This window comes from Phoenix dactylifera, chromosome 8 (genome assembly GCF_051530095.1).
Source record: "Phoenix dactylifera cultivar Ajwa chromosome 8, Ajwa_hap1_PhDact_Kaust_v1.1, whole genome shotgun sequence".
In the NCBI taxonomy this organism is placed as follows: domain Eukaryota; kingdom Viridiplantae; phylum Streptophyta; class Magnoliopsida; order Arecales; family Arecaceae; genus Phoenix; species Phoenix dactylifera.
The window spans coordinates 21326077-21350428 of record NC_143197.1 but is presented as its reverse complement, the minus strand read 5'-3'; the positions used below and the strand labels follow the sequence as shown (position 1 = coordinate 21350428).

The following is a 24352-nucleotide window of genomic DNA, read 5'->3' as shown; positions in this document are numbered from 1 at the left end:
CAGTACAAGAAGCAGTTTGGTTAAAGAGATTTCTTAATCATTTGGGGGTTATGAAAAATGCTGCATATCCAGTACTAGTACATTGTGATAGCCAGGCATCGATAGCTTATATAAAAGATCCCAAATCTCACTCAAAGACCAAACATATTGATACAAAGTATAACTTTGTGAGAGACATGGTTGCACAAAAGAAAGTGAACATACAATACATATCTACGAATCAAATGATCGCAGATCCATTTACTAAATCTATTCCTAGAGATGTATTTATGAGACATGTGAAATCTTTAGGTCTTCGTAGACTTTGATGTACATAATGGTTTGAATAATGAGATATTTTAATTTCTTATTTGGGATTCACATGTATGTATTTATGTTAGTGCTAAGTTCTTATTTTTTTTAAGCACACACATATGCATATATATATATATGTGTGTGTGTGTGTGTGTGTGTGTGTGTTAATGCTTAGTGCATAAGATTAGTTCATTTAAAGAAATGTATGTTGGACAAAAATTAGATTGGCCTTCTCACATGGGCAATTGCCTCTATAACTTGTGGTTGATAGAGATGAGACAATTTTAAGCATAATGTATTTATGAGCTCAAGCTTAAAATTAGTGTCACCTTGATAGTAAATCAAGATGAGGTCATTATGTAATATTTTGTGACCGAAGGTGAGTAAACCCACAACTCATCTTGTCTGTTTTAAATACCAGATGTGGTGAGCTCAAGTTGGATACTAAGTGTGTTTGAACTATCATTTGTATGGTATTTCATATAATAAGAATCAACATATGCTCCATAGAAAAGGAGAAAAATACCATAACATGTGCTTCATACCACATGTGCATAATTCAACTAATAAGGGTAACGAGAGAATTGATCTCTTCTCTCTCGTTGTGTGAGCCCTGAGGCTATAATTACCTCTGTTAGTACCCTTATTACTTTTACTATTTCTTGAGATTTAGTTTAGTGTATGCTATCTTGGAATGTTACCTACAATCATGGTTGATTCGATTTATTGGGACATATCTGGAAAAGCAACTAAACTACAATTAAGAGATTCGAGATAGAAAGGAAGATCATTTTGTGTCTCATTTCTTTGTTGTATTCACTGGTCGACCAATCATCTTGACTACGTGTTAAAGCATGATTGTGAATACAAAACAGAAAACAAGTAATGTGATAAGTTAAAGTGAGATCATGAGGTACTTGAAATGTGACTTAAATGTTCTAAGGTACTGCATACTTACTCTACTGAACTACTATATATTCCTAACAGATGTATGGTAGTGTGAGCTCGTTATCATTTTTTTTGGTATGCTGGTCGCACGATCTATTTGCCTGTATGAAAATCGCAGAGAAAAGATTTGTTTGTAATGGTTAAAACTCACACTGTTGAACCCATCATGTGTGAGTGGGAGATATTGGAAAAACCAGTTTGGTCCACCCATGATGGTTCAACCAAACCGGTTAACCAAAAGACATGATCTCATGTCCAAAAGAGATGTCTTTCCATAGACATCTCTCCAACCCTGAAACTGTCTATTGACAGTTATGCATTGAAGCTATATATATATATATATATATATATATATATATATATATATATATATATATATATATATATATATATATATATATATATATATATATATATATATATATATGAGTATAAGGCTTCATTTAATAAAATGTGTGGTTAAGAGATTCTCTGCAAGTGTCTTGGGCATTTAGGTTGTGGAAAACAGTAGATTTTCATTGGTAAAATTCACTCCTCGATCAGTGAATCGAACCGAAGAGAAAAACTGTAAGTGATCCGAAATCCTTGCTTATGTTAATGTGTTTATCTTTCAGATACAAAATAATATATATTTTTTGATTAGTTGATGCATATACTAAAAGTCTCTAAAATATATTATTTTTAGTATGTAAGCAGTTTAAAGATAGTAGATCATATCCAATGGCTAGGATCATCGATGTTGGACCCCCCCATCATGCAATCATGATTCTGCTCAAGCAGATCTTAGTCTATCACTACATACATATATAAATATAATACAAAATAATATATGTTTTTTTGCCTAGTTGATGCATAGACCAAGAGTCTCTAAATCATATTATTTTTGGTATGAAAGCAGGAGAGAGGTAGTAGATCACATGTAAGTGTGGCTTTAATAGGAAGTTAAGATTAGCCCAACCTGATCAAAAATAGCAGCATTGGTGCAAATAGATCTTTAGGATTGGTAGTATGCAACACTATATTTTGATGGATTGTACCCTCCATATAAACTTATTGATGCTAATCATTGGATCAAGGTGGACACATAAAGGATTTAAAATAATATTTTCCTTAATCATTTTTATAAACCTCAAAATAGCATTTATGTTGTTCATAAATTTTTGATAATGTAAACAACATGTTTATCCTTTCTTAATATGCATATGTTTTGCTTGATAATCTCTTGGTTTAAATCCTGGAGTTGTTTTTGTTCATCAAAACCCCTTCCTTCTCATAAGACTTTTATTTCCAACTTAGATTGTCTCTCCTTTCGAATATTTGTACATTAGAATTAATGTTGTTTTTCTAGTTTTAACCATCTTTCATTTTTACAATTTCAGTTGCCCTATCTCTTTTTGAATAGCTCTTGGGAGTTAGATAACATTGTTTACACCATATACTTTTTTTCTAGGAAAACATAGAAAACTATTGTTATAGCAATTTAGAGAGAATGAGGACACCATAACAACCTATGTCCTCATCCAAAAAAGCTAACTAGTAGATATTATTTAGGCTTTGTGGTCTCATATAAGTACCCAAGATCTCTCCAATATACAACTATTGTGGGACTAAATACACATCAAGATGAACTCTCATATATTCTCCCCGTTTAAACATTGATATCTTTACTAGGTTAAAGATACAAATCCAATCACAAACACTATACTTCCTTATTAACCTTAAAAAGACTCGTGCTATAGTGTCCTCTCGTCCATATGGGTTATGGGTTAGTTCCGCTTTGATACTTTTTGTAACAACCTAAGATCTCATCCTTTAGTACATAACTAATGTGGGACTAAAGATAGGCCAATACATGTGGGTATGTATTTAATCCCGTATTATCTATGAGATGCGGAGTTTTGTACACTTATATAGGGCTAAAGAATTTAAATAATACAATCTTGTCAATTTTTCTGGATGAGAACTGAGTTATTATATATGATATCAAAAAAGATCTAGCCCATAGCCTATGAAACTAAGAGACACTGCATCACTTTTCCATTGCTGGTCATTGTCTGATTATGGTGTTTATGCTTGGATTTGACTGAATTTAGACCTTTAGCTGGGTGAGGATACTGCACCCTTAGCTTAACAAAGACACAACGGCTTAAATAGGAGAGCACATGAGAACATATACAAGGATGTGTTTAGTCCTGTATTAGTTATGCTTAGATCAAGGAACCTAGTTAATGCTTAGGTTTTTCGGGTGAGGTCCGAGGCAGTTACAAGCAAGCCAGCAACTTCACTAGAGGGATGAGGGATCGCATTTTCTGAATGAATGGGCTTGCTCACGTCTCCATCGTTGGAATGTACTTGGAGGATAGGTGTTCCAACGAGCCCCCTCAACCCGAGGCATTGAAGGGAGTAAATGTGCTCCTCGCTCTCAATTCACACTGTTTGATCTTTATTTTCATCACACCCTCTCTGCTCCCAAATTCTGGGTATCATGAAAGTGTATCTCCCAAGAGAATAGTAATCCAATCCGATTTAGATTTTGTTTCCTCAATATTTGGGGCACGTTTCAGTTTAGCAAATTTAGTCCTTCTCTCATGCCTCTCGCACAAGAATTTTGTTGCAAGAGATAGGGAGAGAAAAAATGCTGCCTTAGATGGAGGGCAATTATAGATGAAGATAAGCTGCTTATTTGTATCTAGATGAGTACCATACTAGTATCAAGCCGATAGGCGGAAAATGGAACTAAAATAGATTGGATAATATAATGCCCTATTTATTTTCCATCCAAGTTTATAGCAATTAACTAATATCGCATTTGTATTAGTAAGGAAAGAAATATATCATATACTTGAGCTACTAACAGTTGGCTTTTTAACTCCAAACTTTGTAGCAAAGATAAGTTACATGAATCTACTAAAAAAGAGTCATATTATTGAGTGAAAGCAAAAATTTCGATGCTATCTTTCACAATTTTTCTTTTTCAAAAAAAGAAAGAAGATTTGCATATTTAATTTGAATTAATAAAATATAAAGTGGAATAGTGATCTGTCCACCAAATTATCCAACTGGTATTTGCATTCACAATTATATTGTTAATATCTGATTTATGTCCATATTTATCTGGAACAAACAATGATACAAAGTTTAGTTCCAATTCATATCCATATTGGAATGCTGATCAAAGTAGAAGCAGAAGCAGACATGGATATACTAATAATCCATTTTCAGCCCTATCAGAAACCTAAATATTCCATGCTTCATATTAGGAACATACTGAGCACCCCAAAAGTAATGTCAAAAGGATATGAGCAGGTTTTCAGGGAACTGAAAAATAGGCATCCAAGCACCAAAAATGACTCCAAATCTCAGCGAACCACAAAAAAACCATGTTTTCACCCATTTTGATTGAGTTCTTGGGTCACAGTATATTTATAAGTGCTAACCTGTACTTTGCAAACCAAAGCTTCCCATGACTGCAAGCACTGATGTGCCAATTGCATGATTGCAGATCAAAGGTATCAGAAAGTTTCAGTAGGTTTTTTCCAATTACACTATCACCTACAGACTAAGTAGCCTCCCAAAGAAAGGAACATGCAGGTATTTTTCTAGATGAAGAGGTTCTTGGTCAACTTGCCCACGCTGAAGAAAACATTCTTGCTCAATAGGGAATGGAAAAACCATAAAAGAGCAGATCATACCAGATTTCCAGATAATGAAAATCACGATAACCTTTCAAATGTAAGTACAAAGAGAAGCAAACAAAGCTAATTTTAACATTACAAGATAACATACAGAACTCATTATGACTTCCAACAAAAGCTAGCAATTCTGAAATGGCTTTTGTCCGCCAGTCTCCAAGGGTTGATGTACAATGATGTTCTTCAGAAAATATGACCTTGATAGACATTACCTGTTTCGCACAGCTCCATAATTCCTAGTCACCTGTAAATATGAAGAACAGGTCAGGAATGCAAGATTATAATGCATGCATCAGAACAGCTAGTAGTTTAAATAGTAGTGTCATAACTATCGCAACCTAAGACCCCACGCAAAATGGCTATCCAGAAGGTATTATTTTGATTTCTTGGCCCAGTATAAGTATCCAAGATCTCCCCCGTGCATAGATGATGTGCGACACCCACAAGGGTCCTTACATACTCGCCTTGTTTAATTTCTGATGTCCTCGCAAGGGTAAGAGTCCAAATCCATTCCAATCCAATCACAACACTATGATTAGCTCGTGATCAATCTAAATGGGCACATATTGCAATGTCCCGTAAGCAACATAGACCATGGAATGAGTCCACTCTGATACCATTTGCAACAACCTAGGACCTCACCCAAAAGACTTGCCGGAAGATATTATTTGAGTTCTTTGATCCTAAATAAGTACCAAAGATTTCCTCAGTGTATAATTGATATTGGTCTAAACACACCTGCACATGTTCTTACAATAACACCATGACGAATTAGATTTTATTAGATCGATAAAAAATGCTATAGAACACTGCTAACCTGGGAACTAAAAATCCCTTGGCTTTAGTTATATATACTAGACAACAAGATTCTACAAGCTGGCAAGTGTTAGCCAAATGGCATGCACATGCAATTTTTTTTGTTATTGCTCATGTAGCTGATCCATATATTGCACTAAAGTTGTACACTTCCAAAAATAACAGGGAAAAAGTGGCAGGTGCAAATGTCAATAAGAAGTTAAGAACTGTGGACATGGCAATAGCTAAAATGTATTGATGTGCACTTTGTGAAATTATCTTTTATATATTTGTAAAACTAAGATCTTGAATCATCTAATACCCAAAGACCAGAGTCTAAAAGAGGATGCAGCAATAATGTATATTCCAGTCTACAAACGATCCCTCCTAAAATTTCTTTCTTGAGAGTTGAGACATAATTTGATCTCTAGATAATTGAACAGGGAAAGAGAAATATGAATCTCTAAGGAACTTCACATACCCGAGGTTTAGCTTTCTTTAATCTGTTCGATATGTCATCATCATCATCATCATCATTGTCCTTGTTCATAAGCAAGCTATGGATGGAAGAAACATCTGATTTCCGTCCCCTCTTTGCAGATGATGTAGAACCTCTTCCCCTACCCCTAGGTGCAGCTCTTTTACGCCCCCTTTCTTGGAAAGTTTCTTCAGGCTCCTCGAAGAAAGAAAGAAAAAAGTGTTAAGGAAAACAGTTCTATTACAGAATAATGCAGCACGTTATCAATTCTTGATTGATATGAAAAGCTGAAAAACAATCATGTCCATACAAAATTGGAAAGGATAGAACTTACAGAACTATCAGCAGCATCATTTACTTCATATCTTTCTGTTTCTTCACTTGAAGGAGAGTCTACCTCTTCCTCCACAATACTACGAACTGCAGCTGATGCAGAGGCTGATGCTGATCTGCAACAAAAATAAAAAATATGATACTAGTATTAACATTAAACGATTACCAAAAACTACCAAAGTACATGCACACAGCAATCCTGCTGATACATTCCTGAGGCCATCCTTGGAGAGTTGTAAATAGACCACAAATTTAGTGGATGGATGTAAATCTAAATCATAAGTCATGGTGTAAGTCTCAAACAATTAAAGGAAAAAATTGCAGCTGTCAAGAATTTGACTTAAATAACCTTCAAAAAGGACATGGTACAAAATAATGCACGGTTATACATAATAACCTCTCTGACTGGCGGATTTTCATTGTTGCATCAAGAGTCATCTGCTTTAAACTGCTAGAGCCTCTTCCCCTGCCTCTCCTAGAAGGTCTGCTTTCACGATGGTCAGAAGCATCATGAGAAGCCCTAGAAGCTCCAGAAGATACTTTCCTTCCTCGGCCAGCAGACTTTGAAATTGAGAGCATCTTCCTTGTGTCCTCCTCATCACTAAAGGAATTCACACTACTAGGGCGACTGGTAAATTTGCCTCCACTATCCTGCATGAAGGAATGATCAAGGTCAATGTGATAATTTGGAATTCCATCCACACCAAGAATTCAAGTGCCGACAGTGCCATTCTGCGCTGACAGGGTGCTGGCACTGGGCATGCGGACGTGCTGAGATACCCTGTGTGTGTATCATCAGGGTATCATCCATGTTAGTTCACATTGATGCACTTGGAATTGGAACAGGATGATGCAGCTTTGGTACCACTCAGGGCAAGGACAAACTTTTTTCCTTTAGTCTTTTATTTGTTTCAACACATCACAACAGCCTGCACATCCTCCTGCACTGGCACTCGAATTCTTGATCCATTCTTTAAGATCTTTCATGCTTTCATTAAATTAACTACATAAAAATAACCTGCAGGTTTTGTGAGCTGGAGGTAATTCCTGTGTTTTCCTTAGAACGTAGTGATCTTTCCTTCACACGTTCCTGCAGAAGACAAAGTGTCACACATGCAGGATATCCATCACTACCCTTGATTTCAGTCTGGCATCTATATGAGTTGATATTATTAACTCCATACCTGAATGCACTCCCCCACTTTAAGAATTATATCTTCCTCTTCAATATTTAGTTTATCTGCCTCAGCATTCAATTTGTTCTGTGGGTTGCGAAAGAAATCAAGAGAGTTCACCATAGCTTCATCTTTTGCATTTGATCATGTTAATGGTGCATAAACAAAGCCAGTTGTTAATGAGAAACTTTAAGTAACAAAGTCTTACTCGCGTTTCCTCAAGATTGTACTGCAGGCAAGAGTAGAAAGCCGTTTTGTCATCTTTGTTAACGAAGTCATGTAAAGCAATATCCAAATCATTAACTGGAAGGACCTCCATTTTCTGAAAGCCAAGCAGAAAGCTTAAAAAAAACTAAACACTGTCTATTTGGCAATACCTTTATAGAGCATAAGAAAGAAAGGGCAAGAAGAGCAAAATGTCTAATTTCTAAGAAAAGATTATAGTTGATTTAAGTTAAAATCATTCTTTTCATAGATATCATAAAACGATTCAAAAACTCTATGAAATTTAATCAACAAGATTTTTCACATACAGTTTTTCCATTCTTACTATATGCCTAGGAGCAAAAGTGCACCATTCTGATGCCGTCAAACATTATTTCAGGATGTTTTACTTGTTTCATAATCAAACATCCAAGTTAAATGAACCCAACTGTATCATTCTCCTGTTTGAAGATTGATTAAAACTATTTGTATTAGACACCATGTGCAGGATTTAGGGGTTTTCTTATTACTTTTTTCTTTTAAATCAGCATGATTATAGAATATGGATAAAATTATACTTTCCTTTTGCTAGAAGTAAATTAGACAAGTAGATGTGGCCTAGTCTTCAATTTTCTGATAAACCATATCAGCTGCCTTTTCAGAGTCATAACCTAAAGTACATCCAAAGCATGTAGCTGGGACCCTCATTTTTGTTTCGTAACGTTAGCTAATCTTATTGCAATGGTCCTTAAAACTAATGGATAGTTCTCCCTTTGTATTTGCCATTGCCACAAATCTATCCTTAGGGACATAATGACATTTTATAAGATCTTAAAAAGTGGGTCAAATGGGAAAGCTAGACTGATGACTTCTTTTATTTAGAGTTTAGAGAAATTTGGAGAGATTTAAATGACCTCATAACCTCTCAAATTCTGTTACGGGAGTCCTAACTGGACACAAATTATTGGAAATTTGGAACAATCAACCAGCTCCTTTTTGAAATGAAAATATTGGAATCAAATAGCGAAACTTGCAGACTTTTCATGGTTCCAGATAACTGGAATCTTATTTTTGTGTAGGCACTTGGAACACATGTTGATGGAATTGGACAAGTCACATGGCAGCGTCAGATCTATTGTTTGGCAGCTTAACAGCATTCCACTCCCTGAATGTTTGTTCCATGTCCCAGGTCATTTGCTTTCTTTCTGATCTATCGTCAATTCACGTTGCTTCTATTGCCTCTTAGCCTTTAGATTTGAGGTTTTGACAAAAACCATCTTGGCTAAGATCTGTTGTTCCCTAACAGTTTTTGCTGTCCATTCCATGCTTTTGATCATTCTTGCACTCTTTGGTCAAGGTTCAGCTATGTCTTGCACATCATTACAGGGTCCATATTATCTTTTCTGGAGTCTCTTTGTTAGATTTCGGGATTTTTGCAGATCTAAGAAAAGTTCAATGTTTCCATGCCAAGACTTTGTAAGAAACAATGTGGAAAAACATAAAATTTAGCTTAAAAAAACACGTAGCAGGAAAATTTTCGTCTTGAACCTTCGTCTTGCAAGTAGGGGATCTGTGCAACAATGTCATATCACCTGGGAATTCTAAAACACTTCAAATAAACAACATATTCATAAAATCCTTGTCACTGCATTTAGCTACTCCACAATTAGATCAGGTCCCTACATCCTTCCAGTAAAAGTTGGGAGGTAAAACGGTGCTTCGAGGCTCCCTTATCTGATAAAATTCTCTGTTAGCTCATCGAACATGGTTTAGTTCAAGTTAGAATTTTGAAAGAAAACCAATTCAAAACCAGGCCAGTTTCAGAAGAAAAAATAAAAGGAGTTCAGTGGCCAAACATACTTTATATATGAAATGCATTGCTATTTTTGCCACTTATTTCATTATTTTGAATGCTAGAAGCCTTCTTCCAAGATTAAACTCAAACTTGATGAATTTTCAATAAAGTCTCCAAAAAAAAAAGATTAAAGAAAAGATAAAGCTCATATTTCAGAGAAGTATAAAGTTCTCATGTTTTAAATTGTCATCAAACAACAAAATAATAGATGAAATTCTACAATAATGCAAAACATAATTTTCTTTTAACTGTGAATTATTTAAAAACTTTAAAATTCTAATAGTACAAGACCAAATTTACTAAAGATGCCAATTGTAATCAATGTCAAATTATTTTTCTGACTTTCTTTATGTTTATATTTTTAACCTTTTCTAATTCGTTTGTGTCCATCGACTCTTGTATTTTTACTAAAACTACCATGCTGTAATTGCTAGGAAAATTAGATTTGGCCCAGCTGAAAGAAAGAAGGGATCTAAATGTTCATACCTCACTCAATACTTGTACATATATTTATTAAATTGATCATTAACTAGATATTTTTGAATATGCATACTCATATCAATGATTAAGGATCCAACATCAATGCTTGTAACAATCACCTAGACGCAAGGTATGTCCCTCATCATGTGCACACGGCAGCACATGATATATGACGGCATACACTTAGCAACATTTGCTAAACCAACCCGAACTGGACGGCTCAGCCTGTACTGAACTGAACCGACACCAAATCGGAATAGTTCAGTTATCGAGTAAGTTCGGTTTATAACCCCACTCCCCTTTAATGGTTCGAGTCTTTGAGAGCCTTTGAGGGCTCTCTTGCTCGCCCTCTTTTCGCCATGCTCTCCCCCCTTTCTTCAACACTGTGACACCATTGACTGCCCTTGAGATAAGCCTCCCTCTCTCTCTCCACCTGATGCTTGCTTGCTTGCTCTCCCCCCTCCTCTTCGAGGTTGTGACGCCATCGGCCGCCCTCGGGGTAAGCCTCCCCCTTCTCTCTCTCTCTCTCCCTCCCTCCCTCCTCTCTCTCTCTTCCTCCCTCTCCCTCTCTCTCTCCCTCCTCTCTCCCTTCCTCCCTCCCCATGGTTTGATATGCCCTAGCTCGATATGGTGCGTATTGGTATTGCGCCAACCGATCACCAGCAAGTACGAGCCCCGATACCCGTTAGGTAGAGCTTGCTTAGCAAGGCATATCATGGTCAGCACTAGACCAGCATACAATACATGCAACAACCTACGCCACATTATTCAATCCTTGAATCATATTAAAGTACAGGTTGGCCATGTTAAGTTTCTTAATGTTAGTCAAGTAGGAAGGTATCATGTTGGACTATATTAAACACCTTCCATCTTGATGCTCATATCTAGTGCCTAAAAAAGCATTTGTTTAAAACCATGTTCCATCTTGGAAAAATTGCCATCGCAAAGTAAAACAACCTGAAAAGCTATGATCTTCTTAAGCACATGGTTGGGGTTAATATATGCTTTAACAAATTTTTGCTAAATTAAGCCATTGCACTTGAAGTATAAGAAAAGGAGTACTCTGTAGTTACACCCTAGAAGTGGAAGATGCTAAAGTGAAATACCAGGTTACTTTCAGCGACTAGAGCCTCAATGTTTTGTTGATTCAGTTCTTCTGGACGAAGCCTTTCAGAATCATCAATCTTCTCTACAATATAACAAGAATTATTAACTGAATAAATCATTATGTTCAAGAACAGGTAAATGAGACTCAAGAAAATGCTCCAGATTACATACACAAGCACATTATCATAGACATAGAATGATAGAAACACTTGCACCTCAGACAAACATTTACTACCTTCAACAGATTGGCGTTTTTTTGCAGCCTTAGAGAAAATGAGAATGTCTTGTGGATTAGCAACCTGCCATACCAGAATGAGATAGTAGATAAGTATATATTAGGTTTACCAGACACATGTGTACTACAGTACCATTACCTTCCCCACATATTTCTGGCCAAACCTCTGAGGGTTAATTGTTGAAAATCCAGTGTAATCAACCTACAGGATTATTTTATAAATTTTACGTTGACAAGGAAAAAAACACATAATAGCACCACTTTCCAATGACAAACTAGCAACAGCAAAATGAAATATTGATCTGTCATTAACAGGCAGACAGACTTGCATTCGTGCATGCATGCACATGAGGAGAGAAATGAGAGAGGGGGAGAGAGAGATCCAATATGAATATCAAGGAAGAAATAATGGATCTACCTACTCCTCTGAGTCTGTCCTCAGGTTCACCATCAAGTGTTCATAAAAGTTCATTTATAGAGAAGACTATTTAAGAAGCATACCTTTATTCTGACTAAGGGGAGGTTAAGCCCGGACCTGCTGATAGATGCTTTCCTACTTTTCTCAATCAGATTTCTAACCTGAAATGATTGAGCTCATTGAGATTAAGAGAACAACCATAATAAAGTGTGGCTGCCAAATATCAGGCATATGAGGTCAAAAATAACATTTTTGAAACAAGAAATCTAACTTACAACTTTGTCCAAATGTTCAAGAACAGATGCTTGATCATTAGGATCAACATCTGCTTCATCCTTTAACACAACCTACAGAGAAAGAGATGCATATAATGAGGGACACAGAGAAACAACTTACAAGTGTGAAGTTCCTTACCTCAGCATACTCAAAAGGCCTCACTGACTTTAAAGGTATTTTTGTTGGTCTGTACTGACTACCCTATATACAAAACACATAAGCAATCTAATTTAAGAATGGCTCCATAAAGGAAATAACAAGACAAAAAAGAAATAAAATAAGAAATAAAAAGAGGCAACCTTAATTTCCAAAAGCAGTACATGCTTAGGCTTTGATTCTCCATCAATCAGTGATGTTGCAACTGAAGAGCCTGGCTGAGTAATATGAAAACCCATTCCCGGAATCTCCTGTATGTACCAATTTCAGCAGGGAACCACACAAAGACACATGCATGACCCAAAAGGAAAAAAAGGAAAGGAAAAAGAGAGAGAAAGAAAGAAACAATGTAAAGAGAAATAATATCCAAAGTAATACCTGTGGATCAATGAGGCATTCATGTTCATGTCCCCAAACTACAAAGTCTAGGAACCGTGGTAAGAAATGTTCATTTATTGCATTTTTGGGATTTGTCTTGATTCTATATATAGGACAAGTCATGATCCAGACAGATATGTTATTTAGATATAAGGAAAATCCAGGAAGCTAAAAGAATTAAATTTCCAAAAAAGTATATATTATATAGCACATAACCTGTTCTGATGAAGAACCAGAATGTTGAACCAATCGGAGACTGGACATCCTTCTTGGACTTCAGGCCGCATCCACTGTACTGCATGCGGTGTCTGAGGGATCAAATGGTTAAGTCCAGTAATAAAAACAGAATCCAACAAAACATTATCAAGACATCCAATCGAAACAAGTCTATGAAGCACCTGAAACATTCTGTTAAGCCGTTCATCTCTAATGTTTCCAAGGCCATATAAAGCCACCAAAGTTGTACCCTGACATATAATATATTAGTTTTTTTCAATATGGTAGACATATGATCGAAACCAAAATGAACTCACCTTTTTAATAAGTATAGGACAGAGTTTTATTTGACCAACTCCAGAGCCACCAAGCACCATTTTACCAAAATAGTTGACAAGATTACATGCAGAGAGAATGTCAATGGCAGAAAGATTATCCTGCAGAGCAGAATCAATGACAAGGGTTAAGGCATTTAACTGGGAGATAAAATAAAAAGTACAAGAATCAAGAAAGCTTAAAAATGGATATCCAGCAAAGGAAATGTCAAATAGTGATTCTTAAATGACTTTAGAGATGCTTAACAGGCATTACAGAGCATAGCACTTAATGAGATTTTGGTGATGATGGCACCTATTAAATAAAGAAGACTAATATTCCAAATAATAATCCAAATACTAGACAAATGAAAATTTGAAAACTCTCCATGATTAAGCCTCCTTTTTTTAGCTCTTCTAAGCTTTTGTCAAAGGAATGCTGTCACAGGCATCAACCTTGGTGCTCAGGAATGGGCCACCATCTAGTCTATGGCCCCCTAAGCTAGTGAATCTCTAGATGGTTGCCCTAACTTCCAGTTGCAACCTATGTTGCCACTTGACAACTCAGGCAATGTCGACACTAATTGCCTAAATCCACTTTGCATATTATAATATAAGAATATGCAAAAATAATATAGTTTAAGAAAAAGTCTAGTAAGAGCCTGCAAAAAGGCAATACCTAAGCCAAAACCTAGAAATTCCATACAATATTTTAGTAGTTAAGTAATGAAAAATGAGGAAGGATATATCAAGCCAATTCCAAGTAGACTATATAAGTTGAAGCATATAAGTTATTTATGTATGCCAAGAAGAAAATATAATTTGTCAACTCAAGGCTTCATATTTGTAGGTCAAAAAAGCATAATAGTTACCGTAGTAAGCAGTCTAAGTAACATGAAAGTTACACATGTTGGTTGGACTAGGACTTTTCAAAGTTCACAAAGGACTAGTGTTCAGCATGTTCAGTACATCTGAAAATTGGTATGGGTGGCTATAATTCTTCATCTGATTAAAAGCATTATGTATTGTTTATGTAACTCTTAGTATACAGTCAAACTTTTGGGAGGTATACTTTCCTACATATCCCCCTTACAGTGAGGATTGACATTATTAACTCTTTAGCAAAACAAAAACATGAAGCTATGGCACACCAATGAATGATAAGAAAAGGGAACTATAGTTAATGCTTCTTGCCATACCACTCCTGCAGGGTCATCATGATTCCCATGAATAGTGAAAACAGGTAGGCCAACATTGAAGTGCGGATCTTCGTAGTTTACATGACCAAATCTGAGAAAACAAAATATAACAAAATAGGTAACATGAGTAAAAAGGTTTTCAACCAAAAATAGAAAGAACTTACATACAATGTTACCAGCCCATGAAAATTTTTCTTTTGCTTTTCAAGTGTTATCCCTTGGATCAATGCAACATTACCTTGTTAATAAACTTGTACTAAATAAGATACAATCTAAAAATAAGTTACAAGGCCCATTATACCATAATATTTTACAGCGTCACACAAGTAAAAGTTTGGCACAACAAAAGAACTGTGAATGTCCCAATTGAGGTGTTAGAGGCATTGAGTTATTTTACAAATTTCCATCATCAAGTTTCAAAACCATGACCAAGCTCACAAGTAGAGATAATCCTAAATTAACCATAGTAAGCCAAGCCCAATCCAGAACTTGGAAATATCTTCAAAATAAAGCAACAGCAATAGATTATTTGGAAACCATAATCCCAAGTTTAAAAACCCAATCTAGACAAAATTTTACAGCAAGCATTTTTAAGTGCACTAAAACAGTAATGGATGAAATAGGTTTATCATACATGTTTTGGAAGTTTATTGTCTGATCACTGACAACTTGGAACTGCACTGGATTGTCATTGAGGCAGTAGCGCCTTAGGATCTCAATGGTTTTGACTAAAGTTGATCTTGAAGGTTTATTCTCATGGAACAGGTCACCGCCCAGAAGTAAGAAATCTACCTGCAACTAAAATAATTGCTTTCAGGTGTTTCTCTTTGACTAAAAAGAGCAATATCGGCAAACCCTATGAATACCAAATCAAGTCTAGCATGAAGAAATTAAGCAGGCAATGTTAGCTACATATGATACTGAAAAGTAGCATAAGCTGAATCTAATAACAGAAGAAAAAGTTTGATTTTTATATTAGGAGCACAAGCTGGAGCACAAAAGGCAAACACGATGCAGAAGAAGCAAATAGAAGATACAAAAGAAAAGGAATACATACATACAGAAAATATAGCATAACAAGGTTAATGGGACAAGAATACATGGCATCACTAATTTTATAAAGTATTCCTACAATGAAGCTCATAATCAACCTTCTAAAACTCAAAACTAAGAAGTTACTTTACCTGCTTTTGTTCAGCGATTGAGCAAATCTCCTCAAATGCCTGAAATGAATCAAACCTGCGAATTTCATCTTTCTCCATATAGCCCAGATGACAGTCAGTTGCTATTAGCACTCGAAGTGTATTGCTGGTGTCCTCCCTGAAATAATTGTTAAAAAACTATTGTATTTTCGAAAAAAGCCCAAATAAAACAAGGACTGCAATGTAAACACAGCAGAGTTTCATCAAAAATCAATATGAATTTTAATGAGCCCTCTAAATATATTAAAATGATATTGCTAGTCATGCATAAGTTTATAAATGACACTTATGATGCAAATGGAAGAAAAATGCACGCCCATTTTTTTACTCTATTGTCAATCAGTAAGCAAATCTTACATTGATGAATCTCCCATGTCTAGGCAGCTCTTACATGCTTATCAAATCCTGTATGAACAGCAGCTTCATAATTAGTAATCTATGAATACCTTAACTAACAAAAGATGGGGATATACATAGCCACAGTAGAACAAGTTGCTAAACACAATAACACACTGTAAAAACAGCTTGGAAAAGCTAAGCCTTCCTGCACAGCTCCCTGCGATGACATGTTGCTTGCTTCTTGGGCAAGTGGCACACAGGCCCTGTCTAAAACCACCTACAGCCCATGTTTCACACCAATTCCTGACTGCCAGAGGACTGGCAATTGAGCAGGGAGTGGAGTGGGGCGGGGAAGCAGTAAAATGTGTACTGTATCAAGGCCTTGGTCCCATAATAAACACCCTACATTTGTCTACAGGGTATTCTCTAACCTAGGATTCGCCAATAATCCTTTTATGTGCAATGTCTCAAGCAATACACATAATACATGATGTTACATAACCTGTAAAAAATGGTTTCCAAGGATGTCTACGCATGTTATTGAAACCTTGCCACCAAGTTACAGTTGCCACACCAGAGCATCCCTCAAAGGAAATGAATTTTATCAATCTTGTATTACAGTTGCCACACCATAGCATCCCTCAAAGGAAACGAATTCCTCAATGTTGTCACAGTTCTAAATAATTCTATTCTCCTTTATTAATGAAAATGGGATCGAAAACAAGACGTAAACTGTTATTGTCTTCTCCCAGTGCCCCCATAATGCCGGTGTTCATCTTCCAACACTCCTTCATCCTCTCCAAAACCCTAATAAAACCCTAATTCTACCATTTTTATCAAGGAAAAAAAAACCTTGAACCGGAGCTCTTACACTAGGAAGTTGGATTCATTCAAAATAGAGCACGTTAGAAGACAAAGTCTCGAACAAAAGACAAACCTTCGAGTCATAGACCGAACTCGAAGAACACCATAAAATCCACCAAGAAAAGCATGAGAGATTAAAATCGCAGGAGAAATCGAAACAAAAAATAGATAACTATCAATGGCAATCAAGCACTAATCTTTATCTAGATTTGATCTTACCGTCGTCCGACGACAGGGGGGTATTTCGTACTCCAATCGATCTCGATCCGACGAAACGATGGCGGGAATTTCTATTTAGGGAACCCCTCTTCTTCTGTCCCGCTCTCGCCACAGTCCGGTTTAGTTCGGCTCCATCTCTCGTTCGTCCGGTTCGTAGAATCGTATCAATGCCGGTCTGAGCAATAGATCGGGGGGTCGGCCGGCGCGGCTGTGGGGCCTGATCTCCTCCGTAAGACAATGCCAGCCGTTGGATCCTTCCGCTGGTCCCCTGGGGCGATATGGAATTATGCGGCGTTTCTAGGGTTAGGGTTTCTTCAACTCTTTTATAAATAGGGTCGAAGGGGTGTTGGCCCTATTCGTCTACGATCTTGGCTAGGGTTTTGCGTGGCTTAGGGTTCCATCAGCGGTGTTGATGGCGGTCAAAAGGTGCCGCCATACCTTCGCTGGATCCCATGGTAACACTTTGTTTTATGGTAATGCCTCTTGGATCTTTTCTCCCCTTCCGTAATGCGCGAAACTAAACCCTAATGCACTGAAAGAGCGAAATTTTCAATTCTTGGTTTTTGATTCTAGAAAATTGTCGATATTTGATCTTGTTTCACCTCGGAGGCATTGGATTTGTAGAGGAACTAATATCTAATTTTTGGATTTGAGAGGTTTTTGGGTTTTAATTTTAGTGGAAATCTCGCACGTTGCACCCCGGGCTTTTCTGAGAATTTCCATGACGATGGAAGCCCCATTGCTCGTGCTAGATTTATTCGCCGTTCTGTGTTGCAGATCTGTTCACGAATTCCAACGACTGATCTGTGTCAAAGTAACGGCTAGACTTCAGTTTTTTTAATCATGTTTTCTTCTATCTATTTGTCATCTTTTGCCTTTGCACACCTTTAGCTTTTGAGATTTGTTGCCCAAACAAGGCGGGTTCAACGTAGGGGCTCACTCTTCTTCCATGGTATTGCCTCTAAAATCTCTCGCCAAAAAATATGCCTCCTAACAGCTTTGAAATCTGGGTGATTGTTTTCATCAAAATCATATTTTTGGGACATGAAGAGATTAAAATTGAAGTTTTCAGTGGATTTTTAATTGTTCTCTGTAGTTTTGCTTAATATCAAAGTGTATTAGTAATAAAATGTTATCCTCTTAGGATACAAGCAAAACAATTCAGATTGAATCTATTTTTCCTATTGAATGTTGTATTGTTAATTACTTATTGTTTTGTTGGCGATGATTATAATCTACCCGCGCTTCTGATAATTATACATGAAGCATATGGTTAGAAAAAATGGTTGAATTTCTTGATATGAGCCAATATTAGAAATTAATAGTCCTAACATTTAGGGCTTGTTTATCCTTCTTTTATATTTAGTTTTGAAATGCTTGCATGATTAGATGTTTTCCTGTTCCTCTTATGATGGATTCAGTGAGATATTTGGCTGTGATGAGAATCTATTCAGCTTCAAAATGCCAGTTCTGCTTCAGAAAATTCATGATAGAGGAAGCTGATGAAAACTGAGCCTTCCTATGTGCACAAGTTAACACTGAATTTTCTATTTTTATCTATATTTCATCGATCTTTTTCTCTTCTTTGTTTGAATTTATTTTGACAGTGTCTGACAACTAACACGGTTGTTTCTTTCTTTTCTGCCTGTGATGATATCTCCGAGTTTATGAGGTGTCGCTAGCTCCAAGTCCCTGTTTCACAGGGAGAACCTACTTGGTGCTGTAACATTCAAATGATATGAAGGGACTTCTTTGAGGCATTAGTTTGGTACTGATCACAAGGTTGCCTTCATATGTATGAGATACTGCCAACTAGCAACTACATTCTGGGTGTTTTTAAATACATATTTATCCTATTTGTTTAAATATTATCTTCTGAACTTTAATAGTTTGTTAAACTTACATTATTTTACACAAAGTATATATTTTGGACATAAATGTTTAGTCCTTAAGTACTAAGCAATTTTTGTGAAATACAAAATTTTTAACCTTTCTCATGTCACAGCTCTGCATGTTATCACATGGTAGTGTGAATTAGTAACTAAGCTATATTTGTGAAATACAAAATTTTTAACCTTTCTCATCTTACAGCTCTGCGATTTATCACATAGTACTGTGAATTAGCAATGAAATTTTTTGAAAAAAAATTACGGAGCTCACTTTTGGTTACTTGTTCTTAATATCTAGAAATAATTTTTTGAATTCTTTTGCCACAGCTAGTGATGATTTGTCTGCAAAATCGATGTGTTGTGAAACCAAGTCCCTGCTTGCAGGGAGAACCTACTTGGGGAAGCAGCATTTTACATGACATTAGTCAGATACTTCTGAGGCTCTGAGTTTAAAATGTTTACTCTTTGGATTCCGTTTGATTTACTTTTCACTATTAAAAATTTAATTGTACGGTAGATGGTACTTCCTAGCTATCCTTACTGTGACATGGTATATGTCTGTCTGCCTGTTGATCAAGGGTGAATATACTTTGTAAATAAGAAGACCACCTTCTCCACTCTTTTGCAGTTGTTAAAATCCCACTGATGAATCAAAACTTCAACCTTTCTTTGCTTTTTAAACAAATCATGGATGCCATTTCAAACAAATGATGTGGTGGAAGACAACAGAGAGTATTTTTTGCAGTCCTTAACTAAATGAGTTTGGATCCTCTCCAGTTTGGGGTTGAACATGAAGAGTTCCATATTCCATTTGTAGGCTATCTGTACATTCTGGTGGAGCCTGTGATTGTTTCAGGCTCAGATCTGCACCAATCCGTGGATGTTTGGCGCTGCTCAGCCACAAGTTGTGCGACAAGGATGGCCCAAGTTTTCTTGCTGCTCTCGCTTTTGTTTTTAATCTTTATCTTTTTCCCTCTGTTTTTTGGCTTTGCTATGATAATCACTGCATGTGATTGTTCCTCTGGATTATGTCACCCGACTTACATTACTTGTGTCTCCAAGTACTTGAGTTCAACTATCCTCATGCTAGCGCTCCCAACTGGCATGTAGGCTGAAGAACTCAGAAATTGAGTGTTGTCATCAGCTTCGTCTCTCATCAAATGAGATTGGAGTTAAATAACAGCACAACATTGTACATTTTCCCATGTTCTTATATGTTAGTTATTGTCAGGGTTGTGTTTTATACAAATGTGTATGTCTAAATGTCTATCAATTTATACCTAAAGTGTGTTTTATGTGTTTTGTTGGGGTAATTAGATTGTCCATATCCTTGTATGTTCTTAGTCATCTTTCATTTCTCAATCTGTGGCATCTAGTGTTATTTCTTTCAATTCTTGGTAGTTTACCATGCTCTGAAGCCTGAAGGTTAGAATGTCTGAATAAAATATATTCAAGATTTATTAATAGTTTGTGGAGATATTAATAGTGTCAATGATTTGTAACTTTAAACTAAGTACAGTAATTCAAGTGTTTTGGTTGTATTAGAGTGATAATATACATGCATGCATGAATTGTGTATCCGATTCACTACCATCAGCATTAAGCAGAAGAGGAAATATGGTGATGATATGAAGGCTCTTTACATCTCTGAAGTCGGAGAGCTTGGGATAGATTTTCAGGTGCATCTTATACTTTTGTGTCTTCAAATGATTGGGACATGCCTGGATGGTTATGTTGTTGTTTGTACTTTGGGAGAGGTGGTGAAGCAGTTGTGGGCAACTATAAGAAATATTTGTAAAAATAATAGCTTGTGGGATGGCCTGATTACACATAGAAGCTTGAATGTTTGTGATCTTTCTAATTATCATAGGTTTCTTCTGGTATAACATGAGTTTTGATAGAATACACTCCTCTTTTAATTGGTGCACCTTCTTGTTTCACACCAGTATGAAAATTGAATATGAATCAATGTGGATCTCTTTAAGGTTGGAGTACTCATAAAGATATTTGAGACCAAGCTAGAAGGCAAATGGAGAAAACAATAAGGGCTATATAAAAGGATCCAAAGCATTCAATAAGGTTCGCACCCTACTACATCTCCACTTATCATTCATACTCTCTTGTTAGCTGTCGCCCTATTTGAGATGGGCTCATTGAACATGCGCCCAATGTAATCTATGTCCCACCTCCACTCTCCTCTGATGATTAGCTTGCATACCTTTTGACCCTCCAACCATATGTGATCTGGTAGGCAAATCCGTCAGTGTGCCCTCAATTGACTACCTATTCTTCAAAATTTTGATATTCTAGCCATCCTTGATCTCCCATCTAGTCTTTGGTAATATCTCTATGCGCATGGTGTCCTGAGCTGCTAGGTCACCATACTTTGCCCTCAATAGGGTGCTTCATAAATATGTCGGTTCTAGAATAAATTTGGCTGCTAGCCTGATCGATAGTATCTTTCTGCGCTCGATCAGAGAATGAACACCCAAACCATCTTGGCTTGTCAGTTGATAGATGGTTTTCCAAATCATAAGGTGGACACCTCCTCTGTCACCCCAGATGAAATTTTTGAATAGCCTTTTCAAACCTTGTAGAGTTGTAAGTGAGACCATTGTATTAGAAAGCAAGTAGATAAGATTGGAACTCAGGATGGATCTAACCAAGGTAACTTTGCCCATCATCGATAGCGCACTCACTTCAGTTTATGTTTGATGCTCTACTCCATATTCATACACTCCTCCTTGCGCAGTCGGTGTCCCGTGATCGGAACCTCGAGGTACTTGATGGTCCCCTCCTACTCACCAATCCTGAGGATGCTCACGATAGACGCCTTCATCTCAGGCTCAGTCTTCGGGCTAAAGCAGATAGTTAACTTGAACAAGTTGACCTGCGGATCAGATATCCAGCAGTATACCCCCATCCTTTTGATGGCTAGTGTCAACCTCCTCGTCACACGAGCCAATAGCATACAATCATCTGCTAATAATAGGTGTGAGATCGAGGTCGTCCCCTGCACTAGGCTATAGGCTTCCATCTCCTGTGTCGCCGTCGTTCCCTTTAGATGGATACATGTGAGGTGGGACTTACATATGTCATAGTCAACAATTTGAATAAAAATGCACATGTATGCTTTTCAAAAAAGTATATTTTGTGCAAATAAAGAGAGGAGGTCTGTTTATGAATTGTCTTTCAGCAAGAGAGGTACGCAAAAGGTGAGGGGGGCTAAATTGAAATTTTCAAAAATTTTAGGTAGTAATAAGCAAAATTAAATGCTTCATAGGTGAATGTTGATATCAAAGTATGAAAGGAATTAAAGTAAGAAAAACAAACAAGGCAAATATAAGAAATTTAAATTGGTTTGATGCGAATCTTGAATCTATATCCATTCCTCAAGACTTTCTTCTTTGGAATTTCATTATAATCTATAATCTAGATTACAGTTTAGTTGTTTTTTGGTTCATAACCAAATCTAGTTGATTTTCTTAAATTAATTACTCCAAATTTTAATTGATTGTTTTTCGAGTTCATAATCAGTTTAGTTGATTTTTCAGGCAATTAACTAAAATTTTTTCCGAGCCTATTCTAGACTCAGCATAATTCAATTTTCGATTTAAATGGACTTTTCTTTAAGTTTAAATTCTTTAAATTTGTTACAGCAAAGAATAGAAAAAAAGTAAATGCCGTTACAATGAATATAGCTCGAAAATAATAAACACAATAGTAAATAGAGCTAGACTATGTTCATTGACTTTAAAAACTCTTGAAGGTACTTCACCAACTCTCTAATCGATCATCTCGCAATGAAAGCACTTGATATTTTCTTTGAAGCTTTCTCTTTCTGCTTTTTTTTTCCTAGCTCTAGTGGATTTATCTTCTGAGATTGTTATGAGGTCGACATGTGATCTGTTAGAGTTGGCTTGTGAAGATGCATCAGTCACCAGTCAGCAATAAGAGCAGCTAAAGATTTTTTTCTTTACTTTCTGAAATTATCAAAGCAAATAGATTAGTCAATTTTTAACTCAACTATTTTGTATCATCAAAATCCATCCTTCAGGTCAATACTTAGCATTTAAATTGAAGCTCTACTCACCTCCTAAATTGAAGCTTTCAAGGGTAGACTCAAACAAAGTTTAGACACTTAATGAGGCCAAAAAGAGGAAATGAATTAAAATTGATTCTCTATTTTATAATATATAGACGGAACTAAAGTCTAAAGTAAGCTAATTAAGTGAGCCGACTAGTTCCTCTTATTCTAAGTTCCAGCTTTTAAAATAATTAGGTTATGCATGTGTCATGGTTGACGTAAACAAAAATTTTGTTCCTACCTTAATGTTATGCTTTAACAAGGAGGGGAAAGAAACGAGGGCAACGAAAACTGGAAGGAACAGACATCCTTTCTAAACTGGGAAGATTTGGAAGGGTGCAAGGGGAGAACAAGATAGACTCGGAAGCACCCAAGTTAAATAAAACTTATAAGAGAAAGTGGCCGTAATTTCCTCAGGTTTAAAGATACATGTCTCATTTATTAGGTTCTGGCGGTGGTTTTCTTTTCCAGGCAAAATCTCTATTTTGTCCTTGCTATTTACCCAATTTTCTAGGATGTTTTCTTCTCCAAAACTTATATAAATTGAAAAGACATTGTGTTTCTAACAAAAAAAAAGGGTAAAGGGTGAAGGGTGTGTGGGATTTCTTGCAATTGGTGTGACTGCTTTCTTGCCATAAGGTAAGAGCATCTCTTGGAGGATATAATCATTGATATTGGCTATTGCTAATGTAAAGGTGGTACACTTCTAAAGGAAAGCTAATTAAACAGCGGATTGGTTGGCAAAGAGATGAGGGTACCAGGCTGGCAAAGACATGAACTCATGAAGGTACCAACCACCAGCGAAGACTAAGCTCTCAGCAAATCAAATTTAATTAACTAAATTATTAAACTTTGATATATTAAATATTAATATAGAAGAATATAGCAAAAATTTGTAGTAGCTGAAACAAGCATTAAAATTATATCTTAGCCTGATTCTATTTATTGAAGGAGGAGTATTTGATGAATAAATTAACCACATGCATTTTGGGCTAAGATATGATAAGTTTATATCTATTTTTAGATAATATTATAGATTACGTATATTATTGTTTGCTCTTTTAGAGCAAATGTGCTGCTGCCTCAAAGGAAGGATAAATTTATAGAACAGGGATCAGAAATAAATACAATCACTCGCATTAGTTACAATATATCTACGGATGGAATATCTCAATACCAAGATATATTAACTCGGTGCT

The 24352-nt window shown here is 36.2% G+C and overlaps 1 protein-coding gene and 6 non-coding genes across 18 annotated transcripts; 6 read left to right on the top strand and 1 right to left on the bottom strand.

Annotated features, from left to right (window-relative positions):
- Nucleotides 1–4938: 4938 nt before the first annotated feature.
- MRE11 (DNA repair and meiosis protein (Mre11)) lies at nt 4939–17334 on the bottom strand. Of its 12 annotated transcripts, none has more exons than XR_015968112.2 (23): nt 17178–17334; nt 16113–16160; nt 15738–15873; nt 15188–15345; nt 14554–14644; nt 13358–13477; nt 13223–13291; nt 13041–13132; nt 12825–12927; nt 12590–12697; nt 12429–12491; nt 12290–12361; nt 12098–12175; nt 11736–11798; nt 11597–11660; nt 11361–11443; nt 7924–8037; nt 7725–7802; nt 7559–7630; nt 6890–7191; nt 6542–6656; nt 6211–6405; nt 4939–5178 (listed from the first exon to the last, which is right to left on the bottom strand). XR_015968112.2 is itself a non-coding variant. In XM_089924889.1 (23 exons), exons 2-23 carry the CDS (start codon nt 16127–16129, stop codon nt 5143–5145), a joined length of 2187 nt encoding a protein of 728 aa, XP_089781015.1. In that variant the 5' UTR covers nt 16130–16160; nt 17178–17334; the 3' UTR covers nt 4939–5142. The 12 variants fall into 12 exon arrangements, 4 of the variants coding, with proteins under 4 accessions (XP_089781015.1, XP_008803852.2, XP_017700720.2 ...); XR_015968113.2 differs by having other exon boundaries at nt 6211–6402; XR_015968114.2 differs by having other exon boundaries at nt 6211–6395.
- Nucleotides 17335–17862: 528 nt separating this feature from the next.
- On the top strand, nt 17863–18006 carry LOC113463396 (small nucleolar RNA snoR134). The gene has a single exon (XR_003387548.1). It is a non-coding gene; the product is annotated as a small nucleolar RNA snoR134 (small nucleolar RNA).
- Nucleotides 18007–18396: 390 nt separating this feature from the next.
- On the top strand, nt 18397–18485 carry LOC113463400 (small nucleolar RNA U36a). The gene has a single exon (XR_003387552.1). It is a non-coding gene; the product is annotated as a small nucleolar RNA U36a (small nucleolar RNA).
- Nucleotides 18486–18604: 119 nt separating this feature from the next.
- LOC113463395 (small nucleolar RNA Z223) lies at nt 18605–18697 on the top strand. Its single transcript, XR_003387547.2, has one exon. It is a non-coding gene; the product is annotated as a small nucleolar RNA Z223 (small nucleolar RNA).
- Nucleotides 18698–18820: 123 nt separating this feature from the next.
- On the top strand, nt 18821–18936 carry LOC113463397 (small nucleolar RNA Z278). Its single transcript, XR_003387549.1, has one exon. It is a non-coding gene; the product is annotated as a small nucleolar RNA Z278 (small nucleolar RNA).
- A 456-nt stretch (nt 18937–19392) lies between these two features.
- On the top strand, nt 19393–19508 carry LOC113463398 (small nucleolar RNA Z278). Its single transcript, XR_003387550.3, has one exon. It is a non-coding gene; the product is annotated as a small nucleolar RNA Z278 (small nucleolar RNA).
- A 648-nt stretch (nt 19509–20156) lies between these two features.
- LOC113463399 (small nucleolar RNA snoR97) lies at nt 20157–20259 on the top strand. The gene has a single exon (XR_003387551.1). It is a non-coding gene; the product is annotated as a small nucleolar RNA snoR97 (small nucleolar RNA).
- The last annotated feature ends 4093 nt before the right edge of the window (nt 20260–24352 follow it).

Bases quoted from the DNA above. Each gene is read 5' to 3' on its own strand.
- MRE11 (XM_089924889.1), bottom strand. The intron at 12,698-12,824 runs GTATTACTTTGG...TGGTACATACAG, and splicing joins AATGCCTCATTGATCCACAG to GAGATTCCGGGAATGGGTTT. The intron at 7,631-7,724 runs GTATGGAGTTAA...TGTCTTCTGCAG, and splicing joins AAGTGGGGGAGTGCATTCAG to GAACGTGTGAAGGAAAGATC.